This window comes from Pieris rapae, chromosome W, assembly GCF_905147795.1.
Source record: "Pieris rapae chromosome W, ilPieRapa1.1, whole genome shotgun sequence".
In the NCBI taxonomy this organism is placed as follows: Eukaryota; Metazoa; Arthropoda; class Insecta; order Lepidoptera; family Pieridae; genus Pieris; species Pieris rapae.
In genome coordinates, this window is record NC_059533.1 from 2,731,703 (window position 1) to 2,746,359 (window position 14,657).

The 14,657-nt window shown below is 34.5% G+C and overlaps 1 protein-coding gene across 2 annotated transcripts in view; it reads right to left on the reverse strand.

Annotated features, from left to right (window-relative positions):
- Positions 1 to 2,976: 2,976 nt before the first annotated feature.
- The window catches only part of LOC123690459 (protein croquemort-like), a 46,081-nt gene continuing 34,400 nt past the window's right edge, over positions 2,977 to 14,657 (reverse strand). Inside the window, exons 5-6 of one of the 2 annotated variants that reach the window (XM_045633890.1) lie at positions 13,280 to 13,425; positions 2,977 to 3,584 (exon numbers count right to left, since the gene is read on the reverse strand). In XM_045633890.1, the coding sequence (XP_045489846.1) occupies positions 3,541 to 3,584; positions 13,280 to 13,425 (190 nt within the window). In that variant the 3' untranslated portion in view covers positions 2,977 to 3,540. The remainder of the gene's footprint in view (positions 3,585 to 13,279; positions 13,426 to 14,657) is intronic. The other variant, XM_045633889.1, reaches the window with a different exon arrangement.

Here is a 14,657-nt window from a genome sequence, read left to right on the forward strand (position 1 = left end):
TAACTATGAGGAAGCCTTGTCAATACACCTATCAAAGGCAGAGGAACAATAAAAGAAATTTTCTGATATGTTAGCGATCCATGAAAGAGAGCTAATAAGGAGTTCAGATGATGCGTCTCAAAGGCCAAGTGAAAAAGTCACCAAACAGGACGGAAGGGATGGTCACGTGAGGATGCTTAGAACAGATACCATTCGTTCAGATTTCGGTGGTAGATTGATGCAGATAGCACAGCAAGAGGATTGTGACATTAAACCAATTCTGGACTGGATGAAATCTTCAGCTGTCAAGCCAAAATGGAGTGAAGTTGCATCTACAAGTAACACTACTAAGAGTTACTGGGCTGAATGGGACAGTTTAGTTCTACATAATGGAGTGTTATGTCGCAAATTGAAAAATGCTCAAGGCGATCATTTGCAGTTAGTGGTGCCAAGATCCAAGGTTCGCGACATATTAGAAATGTGTCATGTTGATTTGTCTAGTGGACATTTAGGAGTAAAAGGGACTCTTAGAAAGGTTACAGAAATATTTTACTGGATTAATTATCGTGAAGATGTAGAAGACTAGATCAAGAAATGTAAAACTTGTGCAGGCGATAAGGATACGCAGACTCGGTCGCGATGGAAAAGGATAATGATGAAAAGAAGTGATGATGCTCGGGACGAGCATGTCTAAGGAGAGGGTAGTGTTACGAAGACGGGTCAACTGCAATGTTTTTAGATTTTTCCACTACTTAGAGAACTTTTCAGCAGGCTGAAATATGATTTATGACCGTTTCGGGAGAGGGTCAATCACATATTAGAAAATCGAAATTTACATAATGTTGCCATAGTTTTAAGGAGGCTGAAACATTTTTTCAGTCGGTTTCAGAACACGTATAGACGAATGGTACACTTTTCAGCAGACCCGTTTTCAGGCGTTTTCAGGCCTGGTTATACCCCTTTGGTGAAGGAATATTCTAGAACGAATTTTCTAGGTGTGGGACAAGCACTGTTTGATACGCGAAAGAGATAAAAGATAAGAACCTTCTCGAAGCTAGACCGAGAACTCTAGAACGTCGTACGACAAGCACGTAGCAGTGTGCGAAAGAGATAGCAAGTACGCGCGTTCTAGAATTAGGCGATCGCTACTCAGTAGCGCTCCCGCCTAGAAAGTTCTCGTAAACATCGGAAACATCGTTCGAGATTCTTTCCAGGGATATATAAGCGAGCCAAAACGCGACCACTCAAGTCAGTTCAGTTTTGAATGCGATCCCAAGCGATAAACAGCGAAGAGAAAAAGTGCGAATAAGTGATACCAGCGATAAAGTACTGAGTAATTTAAGTGATTAGAGACAGTCTTTCATTGTGTGTGTTATTAGTGCGTTTCTGTGCGTAATTTCCAGATATTAGTGTAAACGAATTCCTCGTAGATTTCATTGAAATAAACCCTTGAATAAATCGACGGCAGTTTCTATCCGATCCCCTAGCTCGTAACAATATAAAATGTGACAATAATATGTTGGAAATGATTTATAGTTTAAATCTTGTAAATTTGTGTTTTTTAAATTGAAAAAATAATAATTCAAATTAAATATTCGACGTATGGCAAGACCTGAGCGGGGAATGGACGAGGGCACTTCGAGTGTGATGAACGTGCCAACATTTCGAATTTATAATTCGAATTGAACAACAGTAACAACCAATGAAAGGATTGCGCCATGAAGCAACGGCATGTGATCCTAATAAAACAATGAGGCAATAGATGGCACTAACACTAAAAAACTGTAATTATTATAGGGCTATCTGTGTAATCAACAAATTTTTCATGAGAACGGAAATTATCGTACAGTCTGCGTACGATAGTCGAGTACCATCGTACATTGTACGTAGCTATGAAATGATCGTACATGTACGATAATTATCGTAGGGTTTTTTTGACTAATGGTCAGATATTTGACCATTAGTAACTCCTACCACGGATCAAAAAACGCATTTTGCTGAATTTTAACTATTAGTAACGATATTTGACCAATAGTTGAGTTAACTACGGATCAAAAAACTAATTCAATTCTTTAATTAGCGCCCTTGGAACCACACGGTTACTCCAAAGGTAATTATTTTCCATGCGGCCGGCCTAGCTTTTATGTTATGATGCGATATATATGCGATGCGATAATATGCGGTCTCCACGACTGCAACTCTCCAGTGACATTACTTTCCAATATCATAATCATAATAAATTACATAAAGTACATTACACAATGCTTAACAAAAAATTGCAAACATATTTTTTCGTTTGTACAAACCCTTATTTATGACGTTTGTTCTAACGACCCTGGATACAGCACTGCCCGTAACAATTATTGTTTATTTTATTCGGCAATTGGCCAGTTTTTTCTAGTCTAGCCACACTTTTTCACTCCAGTAGGAAAGCCTCACCTACTTATCTAGATGAGCATCAGTGAAAGGGATATGTTTACATACCGCTCGCTTTCATAGGAACTTCCTTTAGTTCATTTTATATAAAAACGTAGCACTAATAGAAACTGAAAATTTTGTAAGAAATCTCATTAATTATTATTTTTTTAATATTGGCCAGATAGATACAATTCTCATTTTTGAATCAAATATTTTTTGCTTTCGTGTAACTACTATCGTATAAACAACGGATAACTATTTCAAGACAATCATTTAAACATTTCCCAAAAAGATCTACAATATTTATGTTCCAGAAAATACCGAAGTAAATGTTTTCTTAAGATGAACGTAATTGTTTTGCGATATGACATTAACTCGTTTGTAATAATTGAGTTTTTAATTTGATATTTTTAATTTTCTATACTGAATAATAGAAGATGGTTAAATGTCAAGATTCTTATAATGTTGTATATATTGTCACGTTAATTATAAATTGTATTTCAAAATTTGTAACTCTGTAATTCGTATTAATTTTTTTGCGATACAGCGACATCTATGCGTCAGTATTGAAACCATGTAAGTTGGAGTATAAAATAATTATTCATCTTGCCAATAAGCATACTGTTTGAGAATGTGTATCAAAGATGGCGCTATTTCAGAATTTTAATTACATATTTAATATTTTTATTGGCGTTATTTTATTTAATGGTTAATTGTACATAATTTGATTCGATTTAAAATCTCATATTTTCAGGACACAAAGGATGAAAGTTCCGGCTCCATAGCAAGGATGATATCCGTCCTGCTAAAGTGTCCCAACTTAACGGAGCAGAGCCTTACCAGGTGTCATCGATTGGGAATTAGATCCAGAGAGAAGCCTAGGCTAATCTTAATAAAGCTTCGACAGTACGACAATAAATTAAGGATCTGGGCTGCCAAAACTAGTCACAAAGGCACCGGCATAACCTTGTCTGAGTTTTTAACCAAATCAAGGCACTCCTTATTTATGGAGGCGAGAAAGCGGTTTGGTGTCACTAAATGCTTGAAACTTGGGATGGACGGGTACAAGTGTTAGGGGCTGATGGGAAACTTCGACGCATCTCTTCACTGAAGGAACTGGATACAGTCCCAGACAGCATCCCCTTATCGTCCACCACCGATGATCCAAGGCTGAGAGGAGACAAGACCTGTAACAAGAAGGGTTCAAAGAAGGTTTAATAACTTCCATATGTATTATGTGTACTTATGGTTCGTGTGTGCGTTTAATTTTAACTTCTTCTTGGTTTCTGGGCATAAGTTTAAAGTGATAAATAGTTTTCTGTCAATTACTTATTTGGTTTCTCACAATCTTTACCTTGTCTTGTTTATTTATTGTTATTCAGTTATTACAGCTCAGTGACAAATACCTAGCAAACTGTGAGTGTGACACTGTCAAAGTTTGTGATTGTCAGCGAAGGATAGATTGTATTGTCCATCCACAGATCATTAAATTATTCTCTCATAATATTGTACCACTCTCGTACCTCGTCTTAATCTGTGTGTTTCTCGGTTCATAACATAATCTTTTTTTTTAATGTTAAATAATTTAAACAAATTATCTTTATACTTTGACTGTGTTCCAATGAGATACCTATAGCTCTGATACGAGAGCCACATAGCGAACTAGTGTGTTTTTTTTGGGTTTTAATTGTAATTTGTTTTTTGTTTTTTTTTTATATTATTATTATTATATAACTATTCCCTTTTGTGTTCTTATAGTTACATAGGTTTATTTGTGTGTTTGATTTGTTCTTGGATATAGCCATATCTCATTGTCTGTTGGATATATCTTTTGTGAATTCATGGATTGCAATAGTGATAACTCTGATGTCTTATCTCTGGAATCGTCCGATTGTGACTCCTTCCATAGTATAGACTCTTCCACGCCTCCCCTACCTGATTCCTTATCCTCTATTTTCCAAAACTTGTCTAAGTACTTTAACGTTATACCCATTAGCTCTCAAAGTGTTCCAGCTCATCACACAGATCTGCTCGCGTTGGCTTCTAACTTCCTGCTGTCGCTTTCTCATACCATGACCTTCTCTATCTCTCATTTAATGCGAAGCCACCCAAGCAGAAACCGACAGTGGTTATGCGTCGCAGCTATGGTGAAATCGATCATGAGAGCCTGCTTAGTGATGCGTTCAAATTTGATTGGAGTGGTCTATACGACTTAGCCTTCCTCGATGACAAGGTGCTCAAGCTGTTCACCTATTCTATCACAAACCTCTATGATAAGCACGCCCCAGTGAGACGTGTTAAACTTAAACATTTCTCTGATTATATAAAAAGTTTGATTCACAAAAAAACAGAGCCAAAGCTAAAATGAGAGCTGCCAAATCTGATGCAGAGCGCGAAAAATATAAAGTAGTTCGTAATCGTTGTAACACTCGCTGTCGTTCTCTGTCGTCTGCTCAAAGACAACATATTCACGATTCAATATCCAATGGCGACACCACGGAAATCTGGAAGTTCCTCAAAAACTTGGGGATTGGCAGAGCGGCACAGAATAATATTTCTTCAGCTCATTCATTCATTCATTCATTGATATAGACAATCTTTACTCTCACTTTCCTCTTCTACTAGCCATGATAAATCTTCTCTTGAGAAGACACTCAATAATCTAGCATCTCTTCCTCTCCTCTTCTTTTTGTATATGTCATTCACTATTTGCTATTCTTGAATCTGTAAGATTAGCTTTTTAGTTTTAGTTAGTTATTAATATTGTTTTTTTTATTTTCTCTAGATTAAGGTTCTATAGATTAATATAAATAGATTTTGTTTTTTATATAACTTCTGGTTATGCACTTCTTGCACTCATCATTTTTTTATTTATTGTTTTCTTTTCTTACTAGGGTTGCCTGGAAGAGATCGAGACCTTGTTACCGATAAGGCCGCCCGTTGCATCGCTTGTAATTTATATGTATTGTGTTATTTGTGTTTCTTTCTAGCCGCGAAGTGTGAATAAATAAAAAAAATATTATCACAGCAAACTAGTATTTCTAATTCCCAGTTGGGGCGTTGAAACTGTTATCCAATAATGTCCCCATATTTTGTGGGATCGGTACATAAATAATGTTAATAATAAAAATAATTAGCCGAGCTGATTACGATACTTTATACGCAGTCATGGTAATAATAAAAATCGATTTTTTACGTCAAATAAAAAGTTGCTTTTTCCTAGGTGATATCATGATTCTTGTAAATCATGAGTTAGCCATTTTTTAGCGAAGTTAAGGGTTGTTTTATGTGAAAATATTCTAATCTAGGCCAATTTATATATATGTGGTAAGTGTATAAGTTAATATTTATAAATACAGCATTTTTTTACGATAAATTCATATCCTTATCGCATTAGATCAAATAGAACTTTGTTATTGTTACAGAAGGCCCGTTTTCTTGCACTTTAAACCTCTATTTCAATAAATAAATTATGCAAGCAATTAAAAAATACTTAATACAATATCTATAGATGGCGAAGAAAAAACGACCATGAAACGACCAACTGGTTTCTCGTCGTTGGTCACTGTCTCTCTTTTTCAATACCCAAGAAATGATGTGGAATTTACGAAATCTATAACATTTCCTATATGGGCTGCTGAGATAAACGAAGAGTCTAGTAAATAGATAATCTAAGTTAATGAAAGATAATTTTTATCTCAGAACCAATTTATCGATACACTTGTTGGTGCATAGCGCCTACACATATTGATTAGCAACTGCGCAGCAGATGTCATATCTACAAGCGGAACAAGGCGTCTATTATTTTTTATTATTAATTTGTCATTCCGATAACACCTCTGTACCAGTAACCATCATTTTTCATTTGCAATCTTGCGAATGCAATGCTTTTTTCTTATGATAAGTTATTCTTAACTATCCTTTTATCCTGCCTATACAACACTCTTGATCATGTCTTGTCTCCAGCGGATTCATCCTGTTTTATAAATAGGTATACTAAAATTATAAATGTAATAATTTCACAGTTCCAAATGTTCAAAAACTTCTGGTTGTATTTTTCTGCCTTTGAAGAAGAATATCACATTTTTATCAATGACAAGAACGCTGGATATAGAAAAACACAATAGTGCAGATATTTTCAAATAAGTAATTGAATTTCAAGTATCCTTCAATTTATAATAAATGATATAATAAATTGGCGGTTCTTATATCTTTATAAATATTGATTAAGGTTTTGGATAAAAACATTATTCTGTTTTACACTTAGTATGAAATACCATCATAATGTATATGATCATTTAAGTACTTATTAAGCTTTCTATTTTTTTTTTGTTCATAACAATTACTTTTTCTAAACTGATTAGAAGATAGATTTCTTTCTTTTTTTTGACGTTCATAAGTGTACATTATGTTACCTATATGAATAAATGCTTTTTGATTTGATTGATTGATTGAGATATTAAAATAAATAAATATATTTGTCTACGAAATGAAGTAGTATGAAATAGATTAGGTCTATGTGAGGCTGGGTTTGATTAGTTTTCATTACACTTAAGTTTGCGTTTGTATTACTGAAAGTTATTTTGTAGTGTGTTAAAAGTTGATTATTAACATTAAATTAAGTTGTGTCGCTTATTATGCTGTTCTTTTATTATAACCTATACAGTAACACAGCATGTAGGTATATTTTTAATTTCTGCTTAGCCATGTAATTTAAGGTTATTACGTTTCTATTAGGCAGTCATTAAATAAATAGTAGATTAAATCAATCATTTTATTAATAGAATGTTATTAGATACAATTTTTTTTTTATAAAGTACACACAATTATCTTAAACAGAGAGAGTAATACAACTTTTCATATAAAAACAATTGTTGTCTAAACAGCACTCAAAATTGATTTGTAGACTCAGTTTAATACCTATATCTTCTTTTCAATCATCCCTCCTCGTTCTTGATGACTAACGCTGATGGCTGTAATACAATTGTTATCTGACTTACGCGATAGGTGGGACTGAGCGCTATCCGCGTTAGTCGAATTCGCGTAAGTCGGGGTACAATTTTCCATATAAAGACATACAAAGTATGTTTAATTGGGACTGGAGACTAATAGAGAATAATAGATAATATGACAAACTATATTAATAGAGTGTATAAACGCAATCCGACGTTATTTTGATGTAGAAGGTGTCATCATATGTAACAAAGTCGCTTTCTTCTCCCGTATATCTCCTCGTAGCATCCTATTAATTTTTTTATTCCATGTCTTGTAACAAAAATGCGCTCTTTATTGGAGTCTATGCTTTCCAAAATTGTTAACCCTTTTTCAATCGAACTGAGGGCTTCTGTCAAGTTTCCAAGTGTCACTTGATCTTCTAATTGAACTGGATCCAAAGAATCATGATTATCAATTTCTTCCCCTTGTTCACGCATTGATATGAGCTCATCAATTATGAGCTCCTCATTGTGTGAATCCACCAGCTCTGGATCATCACTATCCTACACAGTTTACATCACTACACGTCTGTGCCTGTTGCAAGCTGAACGAACAGTGTTCACACCCTGAAGCCAGGCAACTATCGTACCAGAGGCCGAAAAATTATCGTACATGGATAAAAATTATCGTACGAGTCAGGAAAATGGATAAAATACTTTTAAAAATCATATGAAACGTGCAACAATGTATGTAGGAAATGATTTATAGTTTAAATCTTGTAAACTTGTGTTTTTTAAATTGAAAAAATAATAATTCAAATAAAATGTTCGACGTATGGCAAGACTTGAGCTGGGAGTGGACGTCGGACGAGGGCACTTCGAGTGTCATGAACGTGCCAACATTTCGAATTTATATTAAACAACAGTAATAACCAATGAAAGGACTGCGCCATGAAGCAACGGCATGTGATCCTAATAAAATAATGAGCCAATAGATGGCACTAACACTAAAAATTGTAATTATTATTGGGCTATCTGTGTAATCATCAAATGTTTCATAAGAACGGAAATTATCGAACAATCTGTGTACCATAGTCGCGTACCATCGTACATCGTACGTAGCTATGAAATTATCGTACATGTACGATAATTATCGTACGGTTGTGAACACTGAACAATAAAAATAACCAATGAAAGGATTGCGCCATGAAGCAACGGCATGTGATCCTAATAAAATAATGAGCCAATAGACGGCACTAACACTAAAAATTGTAATTATTATTGGGCTATCTGTATAATCATCAAATGTTTCATAAGAACGGAAATTATCGAACAATCTGTGTACGATAGTCGCGTACCATCGTACATCGTACGTCGCTATGAAATTATCGTACATGTACGATAATTATCGTACGGTTGTGAACACTGTGAACGAATAATAATGCGATTGCGGGCGGCGGGAGTCAGTAACAAACGCCGCCGCTTGACTTTGACTGCGCGGCGTTCAAAAAAAAAAAAAACGAATAGACGAGAAAATTAAGTCGGGGTATTACTGTAGTGAGATGTGGTATGTGACACAATAATATTGCATAGCAATTTAATTACTTACATTATTGTTTTATGCAAGTTATTATCAAGTTATTTTTTTAGCCAAATATTATTAACAGTTATATGGTAACAAAGACACTTATTTTGACATAATATTTGTTTAGTAGACATAATAGTCATTACTTCGGAAAAATCGGGTTAGAAAAGAAAATTAACCGAGAAAGCCAGATTTTTAAAGCATATTACGTGGGGGGCGGCTAGAAAAGCCCAAGGTCAAATTGTCGACCAAAATAACCTTGTGCAGTTTACGCCATCTTGAAAAAGGGGTTAAATTCAGTTTTGTCATAAAAGTTGAGATATCTACAATTAAGATCCTTTACATTTTTCACGTATCGATCATCGTTATCAAGATATCGATAAAAAGACCCACAAGTTTGTCAAGTCAAAGATATCGAAACATGTCCGAAACAAAACTTCTAGAACGTGTTTAAAGCTACAAATTCATTTTTTATTTTTCTCAGAAATTACGGCCTCTAGCGTGCCGCAAAGTCAGTAAGACGGTGCCCGGTTTCGATTTAACCGCTCGCACGGTTGTATCCACACGTAAAAATGGATGAATGGTTGTTCAGGGAATTATTGCTATACAAAATAAATTAATAAACCAGCCAAATTATGCATCAAACACGTCAAATTTATTAATTTATGAGCCGTTAAAGACGTTATAAACAATAAAACAGTGCTTGTAGGGTCATAAATTAATGTTTATTAATGTAGAGAATATATTTTAAATTACAATTCTTGTTAGTTATTATCTAAATATCAAAAATAATTATTCATATTGTAACTATCAATAAATTATGGCAGTTGAAAAAAAAATAGATGGATGGTTTTGGGTCGATTTCAAATGGGATTAAGAAAGTGTGCCAAATAACTTCTAAAATAAGTGACGTCATAAGATTCAAGAGATATTCATTCCATTTTATCACTAATCCTGTGCCTGTGACTGGTTCAGAAATAAAAATTACAAAACCCACTTAAATTTCGAGAGAATCCAAGAAAAAGACTATTTATATCATTCGTGTCGTGAGTTTTTTCCCGGTTTTCTTATGAATACAAGGATTTAAAAATTTACTACCGGGTAAAACAGTACTTTTTTGTTTTTCAGCTAAGTATATACTTTAATACGCGTATCATCGCACAGGACATACAATTTTAATTACAACAATGTAGAAATATAATTTCACAATGATTAAATAGACGATCACTTTTTTCAATCATTAGTGTAGATAACATTAAAACAAAATCCTTTAGTGTTACCTCCTCCCCCATCCTAGTATGAAACGGAGACTCCAGTCGCACTGAAATGATCAAGGAGAGAGCACGAGGGCGTACGTTATTTTGGTCAGATATCAACATTTCTTTTAATTTCAGTTTAAATTTGTCAACTATTGTTGATGAACGATATTTCATTGTGTCATTTCCAACACACACGTCATATTGTGTCTAGGGCATCGAGCCCGGGTTTACCCGGGCCGTAAAAACCCGGGTTTTCCCGGTTCTGAGGATTACAAAAAAAAACGGGTTTCAATTTTTAAAACTCGGGTTTTCGGGTTTTTCGGGTTTTTTTTTTATACTTTTGTTTTTGTTGTTTATTAAGTTTAAAGCACTTTGAATGCAATAATAAGTAAATTGAATAAAAATTCGCTTTGATAAATTATTATTTATGACACAAAAAGTAGCTTCCTTGCTACGTTCCTACCCATAAACAAGACATGCAAGTTAAATGCGCGTCCATCTCAGGACATGAGAGGGGTGAACTGTGGAGCAGTTGAGAGGGGAGGGTGTATCGTTGCGCGGGTGATGAATACCGGCGCCATTTGAGACTGATGCCAACCCAAGTATGCAGCTTATGGAGTCTCATATGACTGCAGTTGATGGAATTTCTCTTAGAACGTTCTCAAAATCACAAGATTTAAAGTACCTTTCTGAAAAGACCGGCAACAAATTACCAACTACTGCTGATACCGTTCGCCACATAATTCTCAAAGACTTTGATAAAAGGAAGCTAGAAATAATAAACGAGATAAAAATTATACTGTCAGATGAAAAGAAGTTTTCGATATCATTCGATGAATGGACATCTATGAAAAATAGAAGATATATAGGGATCACTTTACATTCACCAAATTTTGCAAGGGATAGCAGTTTTCGAAATCTAGGTCTCATACGCATTCACGGGTCCATGAATGCTTACAATTGATTGAGGCCAAAAGATCGAAATGCTCGAAAAAACCGGTCTACCCGGGTTTTGATTACTCTTAAACCCGATAACCCGGGTTTTCAGAATTGAACCGAGTTTCGATGCCCTAGGTACAATCTACACTTATGTACGTCAAAATAGAAATATACATTAATTGCTTCTAATTTAACATGAACAGCCAGTTTTCAGATCAAGGGAGTAGAACGGAAGAAAAGAACTGGCAATAAACTCTCCACAACTTTTTTAATTGCCAAGTTTTTATTGTTTTACACAACGTTTGTAAGGAGCTGCAACCATTACACCACCACATGACATCTTAAGTAAAAAATAAAAATAATATAAATTAAAAACAAAGACTTATCTGGATTGACGTTAACTTAAATGAACAGTATCACTAGGAACCGTCTTAAACCCTAAAATCGATGTATTTTTTTTTATAGAACAGGGGGCAAACGGGCAGGAGGCTCACCTGATGTTAAATATTTCAGTAATTTAAAGCCATCAGCCGTAAAGGTAAGTGTTATTTATGTTTTGAAATTTTGTTAAGTTATTTCTGACAAATTGTGTTTCAATAAATCGCGCTCGCTACCGAGAGTAATTGTAGACATACCCGTTAGTATTATAAAGCTGTCAAATATATTTTAATTTTGACAGCTTCAAGGCAAAAGGCCAAATCCATTATGCAATATACATGCAGCTAACACAAATTGTATTTTATATATATGTGATAATAATATGCTCTTAAACGAGAAACCATATTTATACGCTTCTATAATTTTAAAAATATAGATTAAATCCTATTTTTATATGTTCTGGCTTCACGTGAATCCCTTTCGTCAATTCTTCAATGCGTGATCGTTATTTTATCTTTAGCATTGTTAAATGTGTAAAATACGCAATATAAGATATAATACAATAATAGAATACCTAAAGTCTATATAGATATGGTAAAACGATTTTGTTAATTACGAATTAAGTACCATAAGAAAGTTTCGCTTAATATTTTAAAAAACACTATTATACAGTATATTTAGATTTTTCGTAATAAAGATATGAAAAACTTTATATGTAGCTAAAACCATTTCTGATTGTGATCTATTTTTGGCACTTACTGTATTTATATGTCAGTGAACCGGAGGCATAAAAAATTTATTGTTTTCGTTGTTTTTTTAGTCGATGCACCTGCAAAATGTTTGTAGATTGAATTGTGGTTCATTTATTTTTTAAACTTATATGTTGCTTATTTTTTTACGTACTGGCCGGTTTAACCGCGTTAATGCAGTCGTGCTCGTGTGACATTATATAACTAACCTCAATAAATGGTCTACCCAATTGTCAATATATTGCAGATCTCTGTCTTCAGTCTCATTCACTCACTCACTATTATTTTATACCAATGTTATTAGAAAACCCATGTGTTTTTAGTTGTTATAATAAGGCTTTAGTATTTAGTAAGAAATACCATGAACCTGCCCATAGACAAAATTTCTAAATTTTATTTTTGGGACCACTAATTTATCACAACAAACTTTAAACGTTTTTCTCTACTTTACTACAGTAGACGCTTCCATTTCTAATTAAACACAACCGTATGCATAAGATATCTAATATTTGATGTCAAGGTGAAAGGCCATAAACATTTTACACATCTAGCGTAGTTACAATATAATCTTTGCATCTAAGCGATTAAATCGTAAAAAAACACACTTTTTGCAATTTGTCGGGATGTTAGTAATTTCAACAACTTAAGTATGTCTTTATTTAACCATTTTTTAACGGTTATTCAGTAGGTGATGCTGAATAAATATTGTACATTAAAATGTCTTATTTACGCTTGCTTAAAACTTGCTGAGTTTCTTGCCCGTTCTTCTCAGAACAAGACCTCCTGGTATAATAGTCTTGCGAACGGATGGCCTAGTTTTGCTCTTTCGCGAATTTTGTAAACGTTTTTGTCATTCATAAGCATGCCTTAAGTCGCATTTAAATTGAATAAATACATTTTGATTTGATTTGATACGCGAGTATATCTATGCATTAAAAAAACATGTATCATTAACGATACATGCATATAAAATGTATTGTTTTTATGCATTTATATCCGGTAAAGAAAGCTTAAATTATATTTTTCTTATTTACTTACCAGTAGGTACAGCCAAATTTGGAACAATTATTGTAGAATTGAGGTTAATAGTAATCTCCTCCGGTAGATATATAAGAAACCGCTTGGCTGTGTATGTCATAGTTCCGTTTTCGTTGAAAGTTATATTATAATGCAGTAATTTTTCTCTGAAACAAATATTTTCAGTATGTCTTTTCTTAAATTGTAAATCGTAAATAAATAAATACTAAAGTCGGCTTTTTTCATTTGTTTAGTCTTCTAACACACAGTAATGCATATGAGCAATCATCGCATTTCCGTATACAACTAAAAGGTATTTTCAAGGCCCATTGTATCACAAAGAACGGTTCGGTGGCCGTCGATACGTAATCTTATACTAAAATAAGTCCTGAGTACATACCTCAAGGCATTGCTTCTTATTAGGGCGAAAGGCACAAAAAAACACGTCAGCCGTAAGGATGAATAGATTGTTAGTTTTGGGAACAAGAAATGTTAGGACTGATGCTGTACCTTGCCTTACAATAATAGTTCACGAATACGCACAAAAACACTCACTATAATAGTCTAAATGGAGGACGTAACTATTGACAAGGAATTCACAAAAAAACACTATAAAATTGCATCTAACTGTACGCAACGAATGTTCAACCACGACTCGTTCACAATGCGAATGCGCGGATCAGCCGAGTTAAAAATATTTTTGGGACCACCCTCATGGCCCTCAATTTATTTTATCAACTAAATATGATTCTATTCCGAACAGTCCCCCGTCCCAGTCAGGCTTAACATGACTGAGTCTAAAACCGGAGGCTGGTAGCAAAGGTTATGCCACTGGAAGACGTGACAAGCAGGCCACGGCTCTTTTTAAAACCGATTCCCCAACGCGGACCTCGGCGACTCGTGGGGTACCATCTGCACCCGGGAATAGTTTAATAATGCGACCGCGTCTCCAAGATAATGGTGGCATATTTGGTTCTTTGATAAGAACCAAGTCCCCAACCTTAGGCGGATCTGTTTTATCTATCCAACGAACTCGTTGCTGCAATAAATGGAGATATTCTATATTAAAACGTTTCCAAAAACTCTGAGATAATTGTTGTAGCAGTTGGAAACGTGAGAGCCGATTTATTGGTGTGTCCACAAATGGATATTCAGATAACGCATTGAGAGGAGCCCCAATCAAAAAATATCCAGGAGTTAAAGCTTCTAGATCATTTGGGTCCGAAGATATAGGACAAAGTGGTCGTGAGTTCAAAACAGATTCAATGTTACAAAAGACTGTGGCTAGTTCTTCATATGTAAGAACTGATTCTCCTATAATTCGTCGTATATGTGTTTTGGCCACCTTCACTACAGCCTCAAATATTCCACCCCAAGATGGATATCCAGCCGGACTAAA